The 23,699-nt window shown below is 50.3% G+C and overlaps 1 protein-coding gene across 1 annotated transcript in view; it reads left to right on the forward strand.

The window, feature by feature from the left end:
• PLEKHG5 (pleckstrin homology and RhoGEF domain containing G5) overlaps positions 1-23,699 on the forward strand; it is a 48,977-nt gene that overhangs the window by 21,501 nt on the left and 3,777 nt on the right. Inside the window, exons 7-19 of the mRNA XM_063317504.1 lie at positions 16-182; positions 9,157-9,342; positions 11,030-11,215; positions 12,017-12,112; positions 13,082-13,132; positions 16,677-16,826; positions 17,314-17,424; positions 17,674-17,823; positions 19,112-19,249; positions 20,124-20,243; positions 21,113-21,245; positions 21,379-21,494; positions 22,882-23,060. Coding sequence (XP_063173574.1) covers positions 16-182; positions 9,157-9,342; positions 11,030-11,215; positions 12,017-12,112; positions 13,082-13,132; positions 16,677-16,826; positions 17,314-17,424; positions 17,674-17,823; positions 19,112-19,249; positions 20,124-20,243; positions 21,113-21,245; positions 21,379-21,494; positions 22,882-23,060 — 1,783 coding nt within the window. The remainder of the gene's footprint in view (positions 1-15; positions 183-9,156; positions 9,343-11,029; positions 11,216-12,016; positions 12,113-13,081; positions 13,133-16,676; positions 16,827-17,313; positions 17,425-17,673; positions 17,824-19,111; positions 19,250-20,123; positions 20,244-21,112; positions 21,246-21,378; positions 21,495-22,881; positions 23,061-23,699) is intronic.

The raw sequence follows: 23,699 nt of genomic DNA on the forward strand, positions 1-23,699 counted from the left end.
CTTCCTCCGTTGCAGCCAAGCCGGGGAATGATCTGAGGGTTGAAGAGGCGGTGAAGGACAGCAAATCCTTGAGTTTGCCCATTCTGCGCCCAGTGGGCATCAGCCCCTCCTTCCTCGCCACCCCGTCTCTGGATCGTCTGGAGCAGCTCTCGGTTCGCCAGGAAAGTGCCGCTGATGTCTTGGTGAGTTGGGGGGCCGCATGGGGCTCCCCTCCCCCTGGTCTCCCCGTGTCCAGAAGTAGATGAATCGGGGAATGGCCCATCAGGGGGAAGGGGCCGCATTTGATGCTGCTGTCTGGGGCTGAGACTACCTTGTCTGGATGTTGTTACCTTATCAGGCCAAGGTGGACATAGCATCAGGGGGACCTAGGAAACAAAAGGGGACTTTTTCTTGAAGCTTCAATGTAACCTGTTTGCTTTTGAGGGCCTTCTGGGGGGGAGCAGTGAGGGTGAGCTATACAGGTAGTCCTCACTTAACAACCATTCGTTTAGTGATGGTTCGGACTTAAAAGAGTGCTGGAAAAAACGACTTACGACCAGTCCTCACACTTATGGCCGTTGCCGCGTCCCCCATGCTCACGCGATCACGATTTGGGTGCTTGGCGACCGGTTCACGTTTATGACCATCACGGTGTCCTGGGGTCACGCGATTGCCATTTCCAATCTTTCCAGCCAGCTTCTGGCAAGCAAAATCAGTGAGGAACCATGTGGTTTGCTTAATGACCACATGGGTCGCTTAATGCCTGTGGTGATTCACTTAATGACCACTTTGCCTAGCAACCAAAATTCCAGTCCCAATTATGGTCATTAAGTGAGGACTCCCTGTATTTGGGGAGGAAAATGGGATTTTAAGAGGCAAGGATGCCCTAGATTAGGGCACCCATTTTTCCCTTCCATACCCCCCACCTTGGACTTCGCTCTTTAAAGTGGAGAAATGGGTACCCTCACCCTGAGGTTTTTGCCATTTGAAACCCCCTCCCCATAAACAGATTGAACATTTTGGCTCTGTCTATTCTGGAGGGGGGGTCCCATCTGGACTACAAAAGGGGTGATTGGGTATGTGTAACCCACACCTTTTGACCCCCTCATTGCTCACTGTCTGCATTTGCTCCTCCATCCCAGATGGACTGGATGATGGACTGGATGATCTCCAGGACCCTCCCAACGCTTCTGATGAAAGATTCTATGCTTTGAATTCCTGCACTGGGCCGGGGTTTTGGCTAGATGATCTCCAAGGTCCCTTCCAACCTTTCCATTCTATGATTCTGTGCTGTGATTTGGGTTCCTGCATTGGACAGAGGGTTGGACTAGATGATCTCTTTTTAACACTTAAATTCTTGGATTCTGTGCTTTAATTTGCATGCCTGCACCAGGAAGAGGGTTGGACTAGATGACCTCCAAGGTCCCTTCCAATCCTTCCATCCCAAGATTCTGTGCTTTGATTTGGATTCCTGCACTGGATAGGAAGGCTGGAGTAGATGATCTCTAAAGTCCCTTCTTAGCTTCCTTTTCTAGGATCCCATGATTCTTTTGTTCTTTAAGCTCTGGAGAAGGCCACCTTTGCATTTTACACTGGCTTCTCTGTCTTTTAAAGCAACAAATTTGCCCTGCTTTGCATCATTTTCCTCGACTATAAGCTATGTGGGTGTGGTTTTACAACAGCAGAGTGGTGTGTTCATAATTATACACCCTCCCCATATCTGTGTATTTGAGTATGTATACACACATACACAATAGAATTCTTGAGCTGAAAGGGGCTCTTGAGGTCATCAAGTCCAACCCCAACCCCCTGCTTAGTGCACTCATCCAAATCAACGCATTGGAGACTTCTGCTTGACCACATCCAGAGAAGAGGAGCCCACTCCTCCTCCGGGCCTTCCTAACATCACCCTAACAGCATTAGGAGTCTTCCATAATATTGAACTGCAAAACCAGCTGGAGAACACGTGTCTTTGGATTGGAGTTCAAGGACCACAACACACCTTGAATAGTTGTTAAAAGCCGAGGTGAACATACAATCAAAAAGAGGCAGTAGTCGTTCATCATAAATAAAATCAGATGTTAGTTTTGTAGGAAATAAAACTGATACCGTTGTCGATAAGGGACATCAGGAGTTTGATACCGGCCTTCTCCAATGTGCCCTCCAGATGTTTTGGAACATTAGGATTCATAGCACCTGGCGGTCTGCTTGCAGCGGCACATTTTGCATGTAGCCACTTAGCAGAGTGTTGAACCTTGCTTCTTTTCCCTGGCTTTACTTGTAGAGTAGTGTGGAATTGTATGTCCCGCCAGCAATGTGAAATGTAGCAGGTATGATTCTACAGTGCCTGAAATCTGGGTCTGTACCACCCTATTTGCCTTGTGCTCACTGGCTAGAGTTGGCATAGCCGTTTGTCTTAGGAATAAAAGAAATGTTCTCCAAAGATCCAGCTGCAGGCATTGTTGGGGGTCCTTATATTCTTGATCGATGCTCATCCTGGAGGGTTACTGAAAATGGATTGCCCGGTCGTTCATCCAAGAAGAGACATCCAGGTTTCTTCGGTCACATCAGGTGGGCGAAAGCTGGCATGCTGGCTGCACTTCTGTCTTTACCAGGCAGAAAATCTTCCCTTGTTTTATTTTACACTTCTCCTTCTACTGGTACAAGCCATGATGACATCACTTCCCCATTTGTGGATTTCTAGAGCAACAGCTAAGATCTGTCCCTTCCGGAACCACTTCTCCACAGCCTTGCTGAGAAAGGAGCGTTGATGTTTCTGCCTGCTATTCATTATTACCAACAGGCAGGTGGCAGCACATGACCAACCTTGGCTGATCTCGGAAAGCTGGCAGGAAGTGGGTTAATGCTTGGATGGAAGACCAACAGGAGATTCCAAAATTGGAAGCCAGTCCAGGAGGTTGAAAGAAAGCCATGAGAACTCACTACTAGCCCTACCAAAATGGATAGGTCCTAGAGTTCAGCTCAAAAGCAGCTTTATTTACTTTACTTTACTTTACTTTACTTTACTTTACTTTACTTTACTTTACTTTACTTTACTTTACTTTACTTTACTTTACTTTACTTTACTATTAAATTAAATTAAATTAAATTAAATTATCAGAGCTTTGCTTGCTCTGTGCTATAGTTGCTGGTAAAGTCCAACTTCTTTGAGCTTGGTTTGGTGTTACGATTCAGCCTATTTAGCTTGTCGATTTCATTAAAAGACTTCTAAGGCCTGCCCCTCTCACAATTTGTGATTCTGGCCGACAAGAAAAATTACGGCAAAGAACAACTGGGAGTTCTCTTCCTTGCCATCCGGTTCCCGGTGTTTGGTCTTGGACAGTAAAGAAATTCTGATTGATTGATTGGCTACTATAAGAGAACTTTAGCTGCTCCAGAGCCTGACCTTTGGAGTACTTTAGGGACTCTGCTCTGCCCAGTTTCGCACAAGAACCAGGAAGTGCCGCCCTGTCACGGCTGGTGACAGCTTCTCCCAAAGCTGAGCTCAGCCTCAGTCCAGCCTGCATCTGACGAGCCCCCGAGACTGCAGCCTCTCATTTTTGTGCTGCTCAGCGTTTCTGCTTTATTCCAAGCCTTTTGGGTAAGCTGAGGCTGCCAAAGTCCATCAGCCCTCTTTGGGGACCTGATTGACCTTCTCCCAGCCAGCTGAGCTTGGAGTCAGAGCTACGACACCTTGGCCAAGCGTGCGACCCTCAGGAACAGGGTTTGCTCTCTGCTGTTTGGACTCTGCGCCCAGGACAGTGAGTCGTCTCCCTTGGTGAGAACCATGCAGTGCTAGAGGATCCAGCCATGTTCAGCCCCAAATGGAGGAGGTGGGACGTTCCCATCAACAGCGAGTGCTCACAACCCCATTATGCACGCTTCCAATATCTCCCTGATGAACCCTTTGGCTGGAAGCTGGACATAGCACCGGGTTTCGTTGCCGCTCGGATCCAGCTGTACAATTCTCGATCTGAGAAGGGTGGACCCTCCCGGCGGCTGGCAAGACCCTGCAGGGACTTCTGCCACAAAGCAGAAGCCAGCTGGAGCCATCAGGTGGAACGAGAGCATCTGGTCCGAGACAGGCCATGTAGCCAGCCTAGACGTTGGAGACCGGGACAGTGTGTAAGTCTGTAATTTCTGGGCTTTTCAACCCTCATAGGGATTAGAAACCTGAGCTTGCTTAATACGGCAAACCACGGGTTTGTCAAACGCATATGTGAAGCCACCGCAAACTAATCAACGTTAAAACTAACCTTGCGTGCTTCCTTTTTCTTCCCAAGTGATAATTTGAGCCCTTTGGACCCGACCTGAGCCAAACGCAAATGGCATTTGAGCAAATGGTTCCCAGTTTCGGCTGGCAAATTGGAGTTTGTTTGAAAGGAAGTTCAAATGTATTTTCTCGGTCAGGAATGGAGGTGGCTTGGTGTTGGTGTTGGACTTTGGAGTGCTTGTAGTCTGCCTGTGTCAGCACCTGGTCATTCGAGCATTCACACAATCACAGTCAAGAGGCTGGGATTCCTTTAACTGTTTTAATGAAGTGTAATGAATGGTACAGAAGGCAAGCTGCGGATAAAGATTTCCTGCTCAAACCTAACTTAAAAACTACATTCCCTTAGTTAGTCCCCTTCCCCATGAAACTATGTCACACACACACACCCCGCATCCAGATGGTATTCCTGGCATATCTCAACCCCGCGTCCTTGATGTCCTCCATAGCCATAATAAACCACACTCCAACTTCACACCCCTTCACATCTGGCGACACGGACTCCATTCCTTGGAGAAGGAAATGATGGGAGATGCTCCGATAAGGGTTTCTGTGAAAACTTTGATCGGGGGGATCTGACACCGTGGCTATGAAAGTGCGCTGAGTGGCCAGCCTAGTCTACCGCACAGGGCTGTTGTGCGGGGAAATAGCTTTGTGCTGCATTGGGATCTCCGAGACCCCAAATAAAAAGGTAACACGCATTCAGCGGATAGGATCCTCCTGAAGTTGTGGGTGATCCCGGAGCCTCAAACCAGACAAATTGGAGGTTTTCAATTTGAGATCAGAGAGCTATTTGCCTGGGATGGTTTGAGGATTCCTACCCTGGGCAGGCAGGGGGTTGGACTAGATGACCTCTGAGGTCCCTTCCAATTCTAGGATTCTAGGAAATAAAGAGTAAAATCAGCCCCAGGCCAGTCCATGGGCACGTAGGGCTGCTCTGGGAATTTATCAGGCTTTCAAGGGCTATTAAGAACATGACTTTTCCACAGACTTTGATCCTTACTCTGGATGATCTGGCTAGCAATGGCCTTGGCCAAATGCCAGGCTTCTCATCCTCAGAGGCCGGGGGGCCAGGTTCCCGAGAAGCCCGCCCGTGCTCTTTCCCTTAGCCTGGCAGGATAAACATTTGTACCTTTGAAGGTTTGGCTTTGCAGCTGCTGGCGAAGACACTCGCTGTTGGCCTGGTGGGCGCAGGGGACCCGTGAAGATGGGCCTGCGAGGGTTCCCACGTGTGACCCTGAGCTTCTTCACCCTTGCCTCCATGTGGGCACGAGATGGGCTGAGGGGACAAGGACCCTCGTTCGCTGGAGGTGTTTCAACAGAGGCTGGATGGCATCAGTTGGCCGCACTGGAATGGTGAATCTAGATGACCTCAAGGTGCCCTTCCGTTTTATGATTCTTTGAATTGACAAGGACTTTACATCCCGTTGGACTTCAGGAAGCATTTCCTAATGGGGAGAGCTGTTTGGCACTGGGCCTCACCGCTGGGGGTGTGTGGAGGCGGTAAAGGCAGACTCCTGCCTTGAAAGGGGGTTGGACTAGATGGTCTCTGAGGTCCCTTCTGCGATTCTCTTGTTTTAATCAAAGCCTTCCGCATGCATTGCAGTGGCGCACACAAGGCTGTAAAGGGTGGAGTTTGTACTGCAGTGTCACAACACGCTTTTAATATTTATTATTTATACTATTTTCATTATTATCAATTTCTTATTTAAATAATAAGTAATTATTAATTGTTAATAAATTCTTGATGAATAATTGTTCGGGATAATAAAGTAATTATTAATACATATTATTTTGAATATTTATTCATCAATGATTTATTAATAATTAATAATTACTCATTATTTATGAGTAATTGTTCATTAATTATTTATTATTGATCCCCTGCACACACCGGTGCTTTTCATGGTCTTCCGCCATATGGCAAAATTGTTCTTTTTAGGGACTGCTGTCTTTTCAGCCAACAGAATCGTAATCTGCATTTCTGTCTCACCCCCTCTTGGCATTTATGATTTTATTTCATTTTACTTCTTTGTTCCAGAGGCAATCCTTTGGGCCCTTGTTTTATGGTTCTTTAGATTTACACAACTGGTTTTACAGCCCTTGACCTGACAGTTTTATAATTATATGATCCTTTGCTACTCTGAATCTTTTGGAGGTGGGTGGGCGAGATCTCTGCAAAAACAGACCCCCCCCCAACACCAACACCTTGTTTGTGCATGAGATAAATTAGACACGGCGGGTTTTTGTGCAATTTGGAAAACCTGCTAAACCTTTTGGGCTGATACAGGTAGTCCTCGCTTAACAACCATTTGTTTAGTGACGGTTCGGACTTACAGCAGTGCTGAAAAAACCGACTTATGACAGGTCTTCACACTTATGACCCTCACAGCGTCCCCATGATCACGTGATCACGATTTGGGCGCTTTGCAACCAGTTTGCATTTATGACCGTCGCAGCATCATGTGGTCATGTGATCACCATTTTCAACCTTCCCGGCCAGCTTCCGGCAAGCAAACTCAACAGGGAACCGCATGCTTCGCTTAATGACCGCTGCATAAAAGGTCATAAAATTGAGTTGGATGCACTTAATGACCACTTCGCTTAGCAACTGAAATTCCGGTCCCAATTGTGGTCGTTAAGCGAGTACTACCTGTAATGGGAGGACAGAAATATCTCTGTAAAGTGGAAAATATGGCCGTTGGAGAAATTCAGGTTTAATCTGGACCTTGTTGGATGCCTGAAAAAGTGAACGGCTGGATCCCTCTAGATCTGTGCCCCTTGAGGGTATCATCTTGGAAAATAAATTCCACCCCAAGTTATTTGATGTCTCCTCTTGTGGGTTCCCACTTCCAGTTCCACTTCCAGACTTGATATAAGCCTTGCTGAGTGAATTTGTCAAACCGAACGGTCACGCCCGTCTTGCTTCTCTGGCCTGCCTTGGAAAGAGTCCAACAGAAAATCAGAGGCAGGGAAACAGATGGTGGGAAACTTCCCTTTTGGATCGTTGACAGCCCTGCATGTAGAAAGCAAGCTCTGCAGGGAGTGGGTTGAACTGCGTCCTCTTTCCCCAGGGACTTGATCTTCTCCTTGCAAGGATGGTCGAAATGGCAGTTGACCATACTTAAATCGGGCAGAATCTGCTTGCACGTGCGGATTTGATTTCTGCTGTCGTTCTGTGGCTCTGATTAATCATCTAATTAATTCATTGTTAGCTCAGTCTTTCTCGATCTCAGCAACTTGAAGCGGGGTGGATTTCAACTCCCAGAATTCTGGGAATTCTGGGATGTGAAGTCCGCACGTGCTGGCTGGAGAATTCTGGGAGTTGAGGTCCACGCACCTTAAATTTGTGGGATTGAAAAACTGTGTGTTTGGTTAATGAATAAAAAGGTAGGACGCATAGAAGCTGCACATGTTCCACTTTTCAGCCAGATTCCTTCCCAATGTGGCTTAGAATTTAAATCCATTGGTACAAAAAGGATAGGTTTGGGCCTGCTTAGCTTCCAACTTGTTACTCTTGACCCACCTGTGGGATTTTTGTGGCACCAACCCAGAAGTGTGTTTTGTCCGTGTCTTTGGGTCTGATTTCCTGACTTCAATCTCTCCTGCAATTCTGAGATTTCCTGGTGGTCTCCCATCCCAATGTCAATCAAGCCTGCCTCTTTTTCTGCTGGTTTTGGATCCAGAGAAGGTGAGCCAAGTCCTGAGACTTCCAGCTATAGGAAGTATCAAATTGGAGGCTAACAGAAGATGCTTTTCATGGTCCCAGAGAAGAAGAAATGAGGTCACTTTCCCCCCAGCCTTTAAAATCGATTCCAATTTAATGCTCGTTTGTGGGTTGGCTTGATCCAAAACTCCAGCAGTCCTAATGCAAGCTGGCGAGGAATACAGTAGGAATAAGTTTCTTTTACAGGTCGTCCTCACTTAACGACCACAGTTGGGACCAGAATTTTGGTTGCTAAACGAAGCGGTCATTAAGCGAATCTGACCTGATTTTATGACCTTTTTCATGGCGGTCATTAAGCAAACCATGTGATCGTTAAGCGAATCACATGGTTCCCCACTGATTTTGCTTGCCAGAAGCTGGCCGGGAACAGAGTCCCTCCATTTGAAGGAGATGGGCGGTGACGAATTTGATAAATAGATAAATAAATGTCAAAAATGGCAATCACGTGACTGTAGGACGCTGAGACGGTCATAAATGCAACCCGGTTGCCAAGTGTCCAAAGCGTGATCACGTGACTGCATGGATGCTGCTATGGTTGTAAGTGTGAGGACCGGTCGTAAGTTGGTTTTTTTCAGCATCGTTGTAAGTCCGAACCGTCACTAAACGAATGATTGTTGAGCGAGGACTACCTGTAGTTGACAGAGCACGCGATGAAGATCTAGTAGATGTAGATGTAGGTTTGGGAGCCCCCCCCTGGAAGCACGTCAAAGGCTTTGGGTGGGCAGGGGATGAATGCCACAGATTTGGGGGACAGACCAGCACTCTGGAGGAAAGACAAAAGGGGGGTGTCTTGCTTTGAACCCAGAACACTCTGGCCATGATGGTGGAAGAGGGTTGAAAGGAAGGCTGGGGTGGGGGGGCGCAGAACATTTCCCAGAGTCCAAACAACAAGCAAAAAAGGATGATTTGAGCTTCTCTGCTCTGAACAGAATAATAGAATCATAGAAATTGTAGGGACCTTGAAGGTCTTCTAGTCCATCCCCCTGCCCCAGGCAGGAATCCTCATACCATCTTGGACAAATGGTTGTCCAATCTTTTCTTGAAAAGGGGGTTGCTAAACATCAAGTCCTGGTGCTGTCCAGCAGCTCCATTGGCTCTTCCGGGGTGTCCCAGGGGGGTCTCCCTCCGCCAAATCTCTCTGCTTCTGACCAGCCACTCAGGTCTTTCTTCCCCCTTGCAGGTGCCTGGAAGGCAAAGGAAGAACATGAATGAATTCCTTGGGGATTCCAACATCCCAAACCAGGATCTGCTGCAGCCTTCAGCCCCCTCCCCGATTCCCAATGGCCCGGACACGCGGAAGAACCGAGCAGCCAGCCGTTTTAGCGGCTTCTTCGGATCAGGCAGCAGCAGCAGCTCTTTTGCGAGGGTACGTACCCCAAGTCCCATTTTTCAGGATTTTCGTGGCAGATGGTGCATGGAGATTGACAACTGGACTGTCTTCGCAACTGGACTGGACTGACTCTCGAGAAAGGTGGTCCGAGATCCAGGAAGGATTTTGATCCCTTCCTGGCAGAAGGGTGGGGGGTTCTTCCCTGAGATAGAGCCTCCATGTGCAGGAGCAGACTATCAGGGAATACCAACGGATTGGGAACAGCGGATTGGAGGGAGGAGGAATTGGGTTGGTGTCCTTTTGGGTGCTTGGAGGGAACAAAAACTCAGATTTTTTGGGCAGAGGGAGAGAAATAAGAATGGAATTACATGGAGAAAAAAACACAAGGAGAAAGACAGTAAATTTCTAGGTGAAGAAGGAGCGATGTCTAGATTCTGTGCCAGGGAAAAAATTCTTGGAATGAAACTTGCAGTAAAGGTAGTCCTTGCTTAACAACCATTTGTTTAGTTACAGTTTGGACTTATGACGGCACTGAAAAAACTGACTTGTGACTGGTCCTCACATTTATGACATGTCCCTGTGGTCACATGATCACAATTTGGGCGCTTGGCAACCAGTTCACATTTACGACTGTTGCAGTGTCCTGTGGTCATGTGATCACCATTTTTGACCTTCCCGGCCAGCTTCTGGCAAGCAAAATCAATGGGGAACTGTGTGATTCACTTAATAACCATATGGTTCGCTTAATGCCCACGGTGATTCACTTAATGACCGCCACAAAAAGGTTGTAAAATTGGGTCGGATTCACTTAATGACTGTTTCGCTTAGCAACCAAAATTCCAGTCCCAATTGTGGTCGTTAAGCGAGGACATGTATTCAGGGTTGACCATGGGCAGGGGGCCAAAAACTGCAAGATGGTGATGTGATGGAAGCTCAGCCCCTTTTGTAAGTGTGGGGCTTTGAGGCGACCTGCATCTGCCATCTTGCACATTTTCATGCCCACCCATCCTTCGCTGACCCGGCTGGGCCTGCAAGCAAAGCGGCTGTTAGAAAGGGAAAGGCTGTTTAAGGCTGGTTTCCAAGTTTCGGGTGGTTTCCAAGCGATGCAAAAATCATGTTGCGTTGGTCAGACCTTGAGGATCCCCTCCGGTGGCCTTTCCTCTGTGCCCCCCCTTTCAATATGGTGCTGAAACCCAGAGGCAATGCCCAGGGGGCCCCGACCAACAGGGAATATGATGGGATTATTCCTTCCTGGGATTCGATGCTAGACGTCCCTCGATGGCACTAAAGGGCAACGGTCCCTTTCTAGGTGCTGAGCCCCCTGGGAGGAATTCAGAGAAGGGCTTGGACCCTTGGTTTCTGGGGGCAGAGAGGGAGAAGACCACCCCGGGGGGGGCTTGAAAGGGGCGGCCTGGGTGGCCGCTTCAAATTGGGGGGGTCCATCCCAGGGGTCCAGCATCTGGGACAGCTGAGCCCCAGAGGGAATGTTAGTTGTTTCTTCTCTGCCTGAGGAGTTGGAACTGGGAACCTGGTTTAGGAAGAGGCTGGGGCAGGGGCTCCCCCCAGCTAGGCGCGCTTCCTGGGCAGCCCTCCAGGAAGCCCGGTTCAGGCCAGGCAAAGGGGAGGGCTGGCTGCGTTGCCCGGCTCCCCAGGTGGGAATGGGCTCTTCCCTCTGGGCCATGGCGGGGGGTCCTCTCTAGCCTTCCCTCTGCCCCACCCCCAGGAGCAGGAAAAGATGGAGCAGCTGGAGAACAGGCTGCAGTCCTATGCACCCCCTGGCCAGCCCCGGTTCCCCGACCGGCTGCGCTTCGACCAGGACTCCTGGGAAGACAAAGACGGGGAGGAGGAGGAGGAGGAGGCAGCCCTGAGGCTGGAGGAGAGCTGGCAGGAGATCATCGAGGGGACGGAGGTGAGTGGGCAGGCTGGCCAGGGGTGTCTCGTGCCCTGCCGGACTTGGAGGATTACTCCAGATCCCTCCCTCCTTCCCTCCCTTTTCCCTTTCCTCTCTCCTCTCCTCTCCCTCCCTCCCTCCCTCCCTCCTTCCTTCCCCCCCCTCCCTCCCTCCCTCCCTCCCTCTCTTTCTTTCTTTCTTTCTTTCTTTCTTTCTTTCTTTCTTTCTTTCTTTCTTTCTTTTTTCCACTCCTTCCTTCCTACCCTCCTTCCTTCCTTCCTTTTTTCCCCTCCCTTCCTTTGCCACAAGCAAATTTAAGAGTCTGGGGTCTGGGTGCAGGAGAGGCTGGGTTGCCCTGCTTTGAAAGAGTGGTGCTTGACTACAAGTCCCATCCCCTGGCCATATTGGCCATGGCTGATAGAAGCGGTAGCCTAAACTCCATCAAAATTAGTCAAAATTTGCCAGTTTCTGCCTCTGAATGCTGGACGCCGGGGAAAATAGATTCCCTCCGGCTGGCAACAGGCATGAGCCTAGCGTTTGATCTCACCCAGCAGGATCTTCCCACCTTCTCCCTCCTGGGACATTGGGACTACAACTCCCAGAATTCCAACAGTGGCACTTTGGAATTCTGGGAGTTGAAGTCCCAACATATCAGGAGCTGCCAGGTTGGGGAACTGCAGCTCCCAGGATTCCAGCTGTGGCGCTTGGGAATTCTGGGAGCTGAAATCCCAACATGCTGGGCGATGCCTGTTTAGAGAAGCTGATCATTTTCCTACAAGGGGGGTAAGGTTAAATCTGCCCCTCGCTGCTTTCTCCCAGGCTCTGACGCGACGCCAGTGCCACCAGCAGGAAGCCATTTGGGAACTGCTGCACACCGAAGCGTCTTACATCAAGAAACTGAAAGTCATCACCAATGTAAGTCCTGCGCCCCCCACCCCGCACGGGGCCCTTCGCAAAACCTTTCCAAACCGTCTGGCAGGTCTGTCGGATCCTGCATCAGTCGTGACCTTTTTGTGGTTGGCAAGTTGGGGAAAGGGGTGTGTATGTGTCTCTTCCTCTTTCGAACACAGCCCAAAACGTCCAGGGCTCCTCGCCGTGAAAGTCTCCCCATTTGGGGATTCCCGGGGTGGACAAGGGGGAAGCCTCTGATTGGGCAGAGCTGGACAGGAAGGGGTTGGGGAGATCTCCTCCCCATTTCCCGGCGTCCCTTCTGAGCCCGGAGAGGATCAGCTTGTATTGGGACTCTGCAGGGCCTCAGTTCCAGGTGTGAGAGGGTGCTCCGGGAACGCAAACCTCACCTCTCCTTGCCAGTCCCAGGCGGCCCCGTTTTCTCCCGGGGGGCTGTGCAAGCTCAGGAAACTGTTCTAATTGTAGGATTTGAATTGTTAGTTTTTAGGATGGCCTGTTTTACGGCACGCTGCCCAGAGTCCCAAACCAGAGAGATGGGCGGCTATATAAATAAGATGTATGCATAAATAAATAAAAGACTCACCTGCTTTCAAGAGGAGCCCGCAGGTGCCACCGCCCCACTCCCCTGCCCTCCAGAACTCCTTTTCTGGTTTATTCCCCAAGCGCTTCATAGCTCTTTAATTTAGAACAGTGTTTCCCAACCAGGGCAGCTCTGAGAGGGGGGGGGGGGACTTCAACTCCCAGAATTCTTAGTGATGGCTTATTAGCTGGGGAATTCTGGGAGTTGAAGTCCACCCACCACAAAGTTGCCCAAAATCATCCCCCTCGATATTTTGGGTCCTCTTTTCCATCCAAAGACAGAGCCCTTCATTAACCCTGCCCTGAAGTTGCCCGTCTCTTCTCTAATGCCACCACTGTACTGCTTCTCACCAATCGAGCCTAACGGACCAACGCGTCTTTTCATTCTCTCTACAGCTGTTCCTGTGCTGCCTTTTGAATTTGCAGGATTCGGGCCTCTTGTGCGAGGTAAGGGCTCCCCTGGATAAAAATTCTGTGGGGAAACAGAGGGACCAAAGTTGCATTTTCAGTTTGCCTTTGAATCCAGAGTTTGGATTAAGGAACAGGATTCCTGCATTCCCGCAAAGCGCATTGCCAAGCACAGAAGCCGTATTTGTAGGCATCTAGTTAATCCTTTGACCCCCGGGGTATTGGCAAGGTAGTAATTCTTTTCAAAATATATTTTATGTGCTTAGCTGCCCTTATCTGCGTTAAATCTCACGGATATTAATTCCAGCAGCCTTCTCTAAGGGAACAGGTTCTCCCCTATGGTTAGATTGGATAACATCCAGGATATGTAGATTTCCTCTAAGATGGAAGGGGGGTAAGAAAGAAGATGGAAAATGATCATGCTATTAAAAGTGGCCAGAAATCTTTCCCCAACATGTCCTCTTCATTGGATGCATTGCTCCCTGTCCCCCAACTTGATTCCAAATAGAGGGGGATCACCTGGTGTCCTCCTTTCCATCTCTGTTCTTCTCCTGTCATGTAATAAAAGGCTTGGGGCTGGCATAATCAAAGGCCTCTTGGTTATTTGATAGCGGGATGGATGATAGATGGACGGATGAATGGATGGATGGACAAAAAGATGGACAGACAAGACAGACTATGGCCAGAAAGACAGATGGACGGATGGATGGGCAGACGGATGGAAAGACGGATGGGATCATCAGTCATCAGTTGTTAACACAAGCAGGAGACTGGTCCCTTTACACGCTTGCCCCAGACCTGGGCACAGAACAAATTAATCCAGAGTTCTCCCATATTTGGGGCACATTATACAAAGATGACTTCAACTAGATCAACACAAGAAATCTAATTTTTTATAAAGTTGGAATCTAGCCTCGAAATATAAGCATCAGATTTGCTTGTGTTTGGTCCTTCTGGACTTATATCATATGATTCCCTTTTATTTTTCTGGCTTATTGATCATGCCAAGCGCTGAGTGGTCTGGAGTTGGGCATTCTTCAAATCAAGGAAAATAATTTTTTAAAAAGCCAAATTTGCTAACTGCGTACTGTTTGAAGGTCCTTCTGGATTTGCCCCAAAGCAAATGTCACAGACCTGTCCAAGCAATTTCCTTTTTCTCTCCTGGCCCTGCGATGTTGCCTTTCTGTGGTCTCCGCCATGCAAATGGTACCACGTTAAAGTAACTCAATAAGTATTTATTTATTTATTCGTATTTATTCCAGCCACCCAGCTCCAATAGGCCCCTTCCTTATGCTCCTAGACCAACATGCATGTATAAATCCGCCATCATTCCTAGATGCATAGATGCAAAGGGCCAAGAGGCTGCAGGAAAAGATTTATGGCAAGTTTGAAAATATTCGGAAATACATAATTTCAGAATAAACAGTTGGAAAAATGTTCAAGCAGGTAGGATTCAATTTATTGCCCTGTTCTCATAGCTGCTAGGCACTGGAGGTTTTCAACTTTTTCAGGCTCTGGCAGCTATTAAGAACAGGGATTCCCGTCAGTCTCGCATGGAATCCCATCCCGTTCTTACAGATACATAAGGATCCATGGAAAGCAAGTTAAAAACCCCTGTTGCAGGTAACAATGATCAGGATTAAAGTGGTTTTCTCCTAAGATCGATCCTTCCTTCCTTCCTTCCTCCCCCCCTTCCTCCCTCCTTCCTTCCTCCTTCCTTCCTTCCTCCTCCCTCCCTTCCTTCCTTCCTTCCTTCCTCCTTCCTTCCTTCCTTCCTCCCCCCCTTCCTCCCTCCTTCCTTCCTCCTTCCTTCCTTCCTCCTCCCTCCCTTCCTTCCTTCCTTCCTTCCTCCTTCCTTCCTTCCTTCCTTCCTTCCTTCCTCCCTCCCTCCCTCCCTCCCTCCCTTCCTTCCTTCCTTCCTTCTTTCCTCCTTCCTTCCTCCCTTCCTTACTTCCTCCCTTCCTTCCTTCCTCCTTCCTTCCATCTATCTATAAATCTCTATCTATCATCTATCATTTTAAAGAAAACATAAAAACTAACTAGTACAGAATAAAGAAGACAAAGAAAGGAGAAGAGAAAGAAAAGTACCGGAAGAAAAGATAAAAAGAAATAGAAGCCGCTTCTGATTTCCTTTGCAGCAGATTAGAGTTACAAAATTAACTCTGTGATTCCAAACAACCCTCATTTTTTTCTATCACCCATTTTTTCTCTAATCATCAAAACCGCAAGTCGTGGGGGCCTTTTTTTTTCTGTTTCCTGCAAAAAGTCTAGAATAAGGGGTTTCCAGCCAGCCGTAAACGTAGATGCTGTCTTCCTCTGATCAAAGGGGCCCATTTAGCATCTCGGCAAGTTCCGTCCTCTTCCTCAGCCGCTCCTCCATTGCGGGTGGTGTCGAACTTCCCCACTTTTGAGCACAGAGGGATCTTGCTGTCAAGACGTCTCCTAAGATGTTCCAAGGTGGGGAAAGGGGGAGGAGGAAGGGGATCGGCGAGGGCTCGGCCGCCTCGGGGCTGAGCAGAGCGCGCATCGACACGGCAAGGGGGGAATGCCCTTTGCTTTGCTGTGTTTAGAAGGGACCCATCTCACTTTGCTTCCTGGAAGGAAGTGGGTTTTGTCTGCAGAAAAACAGCGGGACCTCAGCCATGCGCAGCTTCCGCAGGAAGCCACCGGCAAAAGTGGGGGAGCTTCGGGGGGAACTGAACAGAATGCAGGGAAGAGGCTTTTTTCCCACTCTCATTAATCCCCCAAGGATATGCCTGGTCAAACAGGTCCCGCAGGTTTCGACTGGGAAGAAAAAACCTCAATCACCCGTTTTGCCAAAATAGAAGTGGGAGGCCTCATCAGCTCCCTGAAAAGGTGGGGGTCATCTGGCTCAGGTGGGGAATCTGTATACAGGTAGTCCTCAACTTATGACCACACTTGGGACCAGAGCTCTTGTTGCTAAGCGAGGCAGTCATTAAGTGAATCGTGCCTCAGTTTTATGACCTTTTGCCGTGGTTGTTAAATGAATCACCACAGTCGTTAAGTGAGTCACAGTTAAGTGAATCTGGCTTCCTCCATTGACTTTGCTTGTTGGAAGCTGGCTGGGACGGTCACAGATGGCAATCATGTGGCCCTGGGATGTTGCAGCTGTTGTAAATACATGCTAGTTGCCAAACGCTTGAGTTTTGATCACATGACTGCGGGGAAGCGGTGAGGGTCGTAAGTGCAAGGACTGGTTACAAGTCACTTTTTCCAGCGCCGTCATAACTTTGGATGGTTGCTAAATGAACGGTCATAAGTCGAGGACTACCTGTAAATACATCTCCCAGGGAGGAAATGCAGAATTTCAGCTCTTTGTGGCATCTCCACCGAGAGATGGTCATGGATGCATTAGGGTGGCTCGCAAGCCTCCTTGCCTGAGAGCCAGACCTCACCCGGCTGACCTCGGTATCTCCGGTTTCCGTTTGGGAGAATAAGCTTGCTGCCTTGGCTGGGGTGAGCTGTGAACAGAACAGGGGTCTTTTTCAATTCTTCAGAAAGAACTTGCCATAAGCACTGATGCATCTCTGCTTTTTCTCCGGGCGTCTCTGCATCCCGGCAGGTGGAAGCTGAGCGGCTTTTCAGCAACATCCGAGAAATTACCCAGGTCCATCGCGCGCTCTGGAGGACCGTCATGGCCCCCGTGCTGGAGAAGGCCCGGACGAGCCGATCCTTGCTGGACCCCACCGATTTCTTGAAGGGCTTCGAGATGGTGAGGGCAAAAGCGGGGTGCTCGGGCAGGCGGGTGGATGGCTGGTGGGGCAGGGTGCTGCCAGCAGTTATGGCATGCTCAGAGGCCCTGTGCATTTGGAATTGACAGCTGGGGGTTGGTTGTAGTAAAAAAAAAAAAATGGGAGTAGCTGAGTGGAAGGGGTTGTGCAAGGCCAGAATGAGTTCCTCGCAGGAGGAAAATTGGTGAAAGATGGGAGCTGCGACCCCACTCTTGGTCGTTAATAGCAGAGGCAGCAGAGAGCACAGAATCCAAGAATGGAGAAGTTGGAAGGGAGCTGAGAGATCATCTAGCCCAACCCCCTGTCCAGCACAGGAATAAGTACTTATACAGCAGCAGGGAACAGAACAACTCCAGCCGCCCGGTCAGACGCCCGCCTTCAACTCTGGGCACTCCAGAGAACGCCTGCTTCGGAGCTCCTCCGGGGCCTCCCTCAACCGTGGCTAACTCTGGGTCTTCACCCCCACAGTTTGGCTCCCACTTCAAGCCTTACATCCGCTACTGCATGGAGGAAGGGGGGTGCATGGAATACATGCGCAGCTTGCTTCGTGAGAACGAGCTCTTCCGCCTCTATGTGATGGTAAGGACAGGTGGGGCAGGGTCCCCCCCGGGGCGCAGGGGTGCCCATGCACCCCTGTCCAGTTGAGACGCGCGTGGCTGGCTGTAAATTTGCCAGAATAAAGGGGGAGGGTGTTAGCGGGTCCCCAGAAATGTGCAGGGGAGAGGCTGCTGCCTGGACACTGCGCTCTTCTGCCCTCCTGAGCTGGCGGGCCAGCATCCTCCCCGGCCCCACCCGTGACGAGACCCCCATCGTCCTTCCTGCTCGCAGTGGGCCGAGAAGCACAAGCAGTGCAACCGGCTGAAGCTGAGCGACATGCTCGTGAAGCCGCACCAGCGCTTGACCAAGTATCCGCTGCTCCTGAAGTCGGTGTTGAAGAAGACCGAGGACCCGCGCGCCCGAGAGGCCATCGCCACCATGGTAAGAGGCTCAGCCGAGTCCCAGGGAAAACCCCACGGGTGGGGGCCTTTGCACTTTTTCTCCAAACCCACCTGGGTTTGCACGCGGGGTGCAAGCGAGCCCGTGGGCGAAGGGCAAGATGGAACACCCTGGCACTTTCCACCCATGGGCTTGTGACGAAATGCGAGCTGGTTTTTTTCCAGGAAAGGAGAAAACGAAGGGAATGGGGCAGGGGGGTGGAGAAAGAAGAAAGTCGCTGTGGATTGTTTGCGGAGAGAAGGAAGAAAAAAGGGGGGGAAATTAGAATATTGGAAAGAAGGGCAGGGGAAAGCTGTAACTCCGTGCGGTTGGCTAAATGAATTTTCTGTTGCTAAGTGTGGCAGAGAAGTGCACTGCGCTGCATTGTTAAAGAAAATCAGTTAGGGCATCTTAAAGTATCCACCCACCCATGCAGTTACCATCTCCTCTTGCCAGGAAATAACTGATAAAGGGAGATAATAGATGTTCAAACCTCTTTTTCATTTTTTTTTTTTGAGGGGGTAATTAGAAAATACGAAAGGCCAAAGGCATGGAAGTGTACGTAAAGGTGACAGAGGAATATCAAATTGCCCAGAGAAAATGGCTTTTGGTTAGGCTCATGGCTCACGCAAGCGTCCTTAGAACAGAGGGTCCTCCGTGAAATTAAAGGGTGAAATTTCAGAAAGAAGAAAAGGACGGGTTTCCCACTATCGGGAGTTAAAAGGGGGCTTACTGCAACTGGCCACCAATTTAGAGAGTGGTTTTTTTTTTTAACTTCAAAAAACTCTGCCTTCCGCTGGCAAAATCTCTTGGCAGTTGGCTTTAATTAGATTACTTGTCCAGATACAAGTCAGCAATGGAAATGAATTACTTTGGGGAGTTGACATGTAGCAGAAAAACGGCCTGTTTAAAAAAACGGCCAAAAAGAAAACTTCTGCGCTAGCTTCACTTACTTTTTATTTTATTTATTTTATCTATTTATTTATCATATTTTTATTACCACCCATCACCCCCACTCGGACTCTTTTAAAAGAGAAAATCAGCCAAACCGCAGCATAGGGCAGCGGGCAGCGGACGGTTACATCGTTTGAAAAGGGGAGCCGATTTCACCCCCTCCAGATCCATGCCAGTCAATCGTGAGAGTTCGGTGGAACTTCCATGTTCCGCAGCAGTCTATCTTTGAGAAACCCAGCAAAGTGTGCTGCTCCCTGGGCTTCTGAGGGTCGTTGATTTTGGCTCCGGGAGGAAAGGCATGGTGAATGCCGTAGATCCACCTCCTCTTTCTTCCCAGATCGACTCAGTGGAGCATTTTATCAACCATGTCAATTCACGCATGCGTCAGCACCAGGAACAGCAGCGCCTGGCCACCACCGTTAACCGCATTGATGCGTACGAGGTGGTGGAGGGAAGCACCGATGAAGTGGACAAGGTGAGGCAGGTTGGGGGGTGCAAGGAGGGGCCCCCAAGTCCCTCTCTTGAATCGACTCGGCAGGGACATCCACTAGGAATCTGCAGCTTATCAAGACTCTGGTCCGAATCAGTGGCGCCCGCAGGTTGGGTCCAAAAAGGTCAAGAAGGTGCTCTCTGTTGGGCAATCCAACGCTGTCCCTACAAGGTTGCACAGTCGCAACCACCATCATGACCTTTTGGACCCCCCCCCATGGAAATACGCTGGCAGCCGCGCTAAGCCCTCAGCACGGATCCATCAAGGAGGGCTTTTCGTTAAGACCCATCACTAGGAGCTAACAACCACAATTGGGACTGGAATTTTGGTTGCTAAGCGAAGCGGTCATTAAGCAAATCCAACCCGATTTTATAACCATTTTTGTGGTGGTCATTAAGCGAATCACCGTGGGCTTTAAGCAAACCACCTGGCCATTAAGCAAACCATGCAGTTCCCCATTGATTTTGCTTGCCAGAAGCCGGCCAAGAAGGTTGAAAATGTTGATCATGTGACCACGGGACGCTGCAACGGTCGTAAGAGTGAGGACCGGTCACAAGTTGTTTTTTTCAGCACTGTTTTAAGTCCAAACTGTTACTAAATGAATGGTTGTTAAGTGAGGATTACCTGTAAAGTTGTTTTCCGGGCTGCACAATATATCAAATCTTCAGCCAACTCAGCGGACTGGGTTGGCAGGAGAAGCCGAGCCCCAAGAAACTAACCGTGGTTCGCCTTAACCCAGCTTAGCTAGCTCGGCCCGGGCAGTGGTGGCCTCTGCCTCTGCTTCTTGTTTACAAAGGGTGCCTCTGGATGGCAGTGCCAATCCTTGCCCGCTTTGCTTCCTCCGCCGCCCCCCCTGTAGATCCTGAAGGAGTTTCTGCGCCTGGACCTGACGGCCCCGATCCCCGGGACCTCCAGGGAGGAGACACGGCAGCTGCTGCTGGAGGGGAGCCTCCGGATGAAGGAAGGCAGAGACAGCAAGGTGGGCCCAGGAGGAGGGCGTCACGGGGACTGGGAGACGCGTGGAGGCCGGCGAAGGGGAGGCGATGGGACCAACGGGGGAAAAGTGGTGCTTGCGGGGCCTCTGCTAGCTTTCTGCCTACGGGGATCATTTGGGGTGTGCAAGCTCTCAGCCTGCACACTAAAGCACCCCATCCGCTGGTTCCTTCGGTGAAAGCCCTGAATGCAGGATTTAGCTCCGGTTGCCATTCTCTTGCCAGCCCCACCCCTAGTCTCTCCTTCCTTCCCCTTCCCCTCTTTTCCTTCCTTCCCTCCCTCCTTCTCACCTTCCTTTCTTCCCTCCCTCCTTCCCTTCCTTCCCCCTCCTTCCCTCCCTCCCTCCCTCGCTCCCCCTTTCTTCCCCTTCCCCTTGTTTCCTCCCTCCTCCTTTCTTCCCCTTCCCCCCTCCCTCCCTCCTTCTCTCCTTCTGTTCTTCCTTCCTTCCTTTCCTCCCTCCCTCTCTTCTTTCCTCCCTCCCTCCTTCCTTCCTTCTCTCCTTCCTTCCTTCCTTCCTTCCTTCCTTCCTTCCTTCCTTCCTTCCTTCCTTCCTTCCTCTTTCTCTTCTTCCCTCCCTCCCTCCCTCCCTCCTCCTCTCCTTCTGTTCTTCCTTCCTTTCCTCCCTCCCTCCCTCCCTTCTTTTCTCCCTCCCTCCCTCCCTCCCTCCCCCTTCTCTCCTTCCCCTCCCTCCCTCCCTCCCATTCTGGGCTCCATGCAGAAACCCCCACTGAACCACCCCAGACCGCGGGGGGGCCCTTCCACCCCTCGCCCTCCTCGAAGACCTCCACCCCAGGGACCCCACCGCCCCCTGCCCACCCCGGCTGCTTCTCACGGCTGACCGGCTTCTCTTGCCAGATGGACGTCTACTGCTTCCTCTTCACCGACCTCTTCCTCATCACCAAGCCGGCCAAGAAGGCCGAGCGCATGCGGGTCATCCGCCAGCCACTCCTGATCGACAGGCTGGTGTGCCGGGCGCTCCGGGACCCGGGTGAGCCAACCCTATGCGCGACCCCCGCCGGGATAACCCTGTCCCGTGTCCCAGTCTGGATTGTCAGCTGCGTTTTCATTCTCCGCTGTTTCAGAAGGTTTTTGAAGCCTTTCTTTCTTCCGTTGCCCCCCAGGATCTTTCCTGCTGATCTACCTGAACGAGTTTCGCAGCGCCGTCTGTGCCTACACATTTCAGACCAGCGGACAGTCGCTCTGCCGGAGCTGGGTTGAAGCCGTCTGTAACGCCCAGGTAGGCACTGCTGGACTTTGGAGACTCTTTTCCAGGGGTGTCAAAAAAGTCAAAACCGTGGCTTGGAAGTGGGCGTCCCTTCGATGTCGCTGGTGCCACCTTGACGTTTTTGGCCTCTCCTGTGGGCGACCCCTAAGGGGGAAGGGAGAGGCTGAGAAAAGCCGCAGATGATTTCCAAGTTGCAGGAAGTAGCTGTCCTGTCTTCCATTTGGGGTACCCCGCTTTAAGAAGGATTCAGAAAAATTGGGGCAGGTTTAGAGACAGCGGGAAGAACGGAGGACTAGCAACCGGGAAGAGAAACTGAAGGAGTGGGGCTGCTCGGCGTAAGAGCCCTTTTCAGGATTTTCAGTTTGCCTCGATTCAGGGTGGAATACTGGACTGAAACTGCGGGAAGGGACATCCTGATTTCATTTTACAAAAAGACTTGCTTGATGTCAGCGGGGGACCCAGAGACCTTAGCCAGGTCGCGTCCCACCATTGAGCCATCTGGACGTGTCAGATACTGTTCACAGCTCAGCTTCACCGCCTCCCGTTCCCTTGAGCCATATTTGAGGGGTTTCGTAGAATCCTAGAGTTGGATGGGACCCCAGAGGTCATCAAGCCCAGCCCCCTCCCCACAGCAGGATTCACTACAGGTAGTCCTCAACTTACGACCGTTTGTTTAATGACGGTCTGAAGTTACAATGGCCTCAGAATGGGTCCTTCACTCCTGTCAAGCACTTCTGAGCATTGCAAACTGTTGCACCATCCCCTCCGGTCACATGATTGCATTTCGGGCACTTGGCAACTGGCTCTTAGTTGCAGCATCCCACAGTTACGTGATCATGTTTTGCGATGTTTTTTGCCATGTTCTGGCAAAAAAACACCCATTGGGGGAGTTGGATTTGATTAACGAGCGCCATAAAAATGCATAAAATCAAGTCTGGTCATGTGGTGGCTCGACTTACGACCACAATGATTTACAATGGAAATTCCAGTCGTGGTCGTAAGTCGAGGACTACCTGTATTCCTTCTCAGCTAGATGACTCCCCAGCCTCTGTTTGAAAACCTCCAGGGAAGGGAAGGACCCCATTCCCCCGATGGACAGCTCTTCCTAACGTCTTGCCTGTATCTGCATCCATGACGTTTCATCCCATTCATTCTAATCTTACCCTCTGGAGCAAGTTTCGTTTTCAATCTCTGCCTCCATCGTGGCCTCAAAGGGGCTGGGGTCTGCCAGCACACCCCCCAAGGCCTTCCAAGATCCCCACTGGAGGGAGGGATCTTATTTTCTGCAGCGCTGACTTACTCTAGGACCAATCCGTGCGTTGGCCCTGGATTAGAGGATCTTCCCTGCTCCAAGAGAGTCTATCTTGGCATCCTTTATCTGCTCTCCTCCATCCCATAGAACAAGCTGCAGCAGCTGCGTCTCCAGGAGGCCAAGCACAGCCAGCAGCTTCCCCAGGTAGCGGGAGGGAAGGCGGAAGAGGAAGAAGAGGAAGAGGAAAAAGGCCACAGGGGCTCCTCGGCAGCCAGCTCCCCTCCCACTCTCCGCAAGAGCACCAGCAGCCTGGACTCACAGCAGCGGTAAGCCGGCTTGTCTGGGGGGGGGGGCGTCTTTTGAGCGAGGGGTAGGCTGCACAGAACCCCCAAAACTTCTGAACTTTGCACTTGTAAACTTTGCCCTGTAAGCCCCCACCTCAAAAAAGCCTCCCCAGAACCAGACTGGAAATGTAGTCCTGTGTGTTCTGCGGAGGTTGTGATGCTCCCCCCAACGGCCCGGCAGAGATTTAAAAAGTCGTTCAAGGAGCGGCTGGCCCTGCCTCGACGTGGTGATTTGGGTGGCTGCGGATCAATTCTGATGGTGGCAGAATATCAGTCTAATAAATAAAAGTTCTTGGAGAGAGTTGGACCATCCAGAGTCAAAACTCTTCTCAGCTGAAAATTGCTGTAGAAGTTAAGAATGATCTCTGAGGATAGTGGCAGTCTATCTTTCCACAAAGGAACAAAGGCTAGGGCTTAAGGAAGCATTTTGATTTCCAAAACCGCCCAGCGGACCTGGGAGCTTTTTAAAAGGCCAGCCAATTTCAGCCACCAACTCTTTACAGGCAGTCCTCAACTTATGACCATCTGTTTAGCGACTATTTACAACGGTACTGAAAAACGTTATTTGCAACTGGTTCTTGCACTTACAACTGTTGCAGCATCCCTGCAGTCACATGATCA

The sequence above is a fragment of the Candoia aspera genome, chromosome 18 (genome assembly GCF_035149785.1).
Source record: "Candoia aspera isolate rCanAsp1 chromosome 18, rCanAsp1.hap2, whole genome shotgun sequence".
In the NCBI taxonomy this organism is placed as follows: domain Eukaryota; kingdom Metazoa; phylum Chordata; class Lepidosauria; order Squamata; family Boidae; genus Candoia; species Candoia aspera.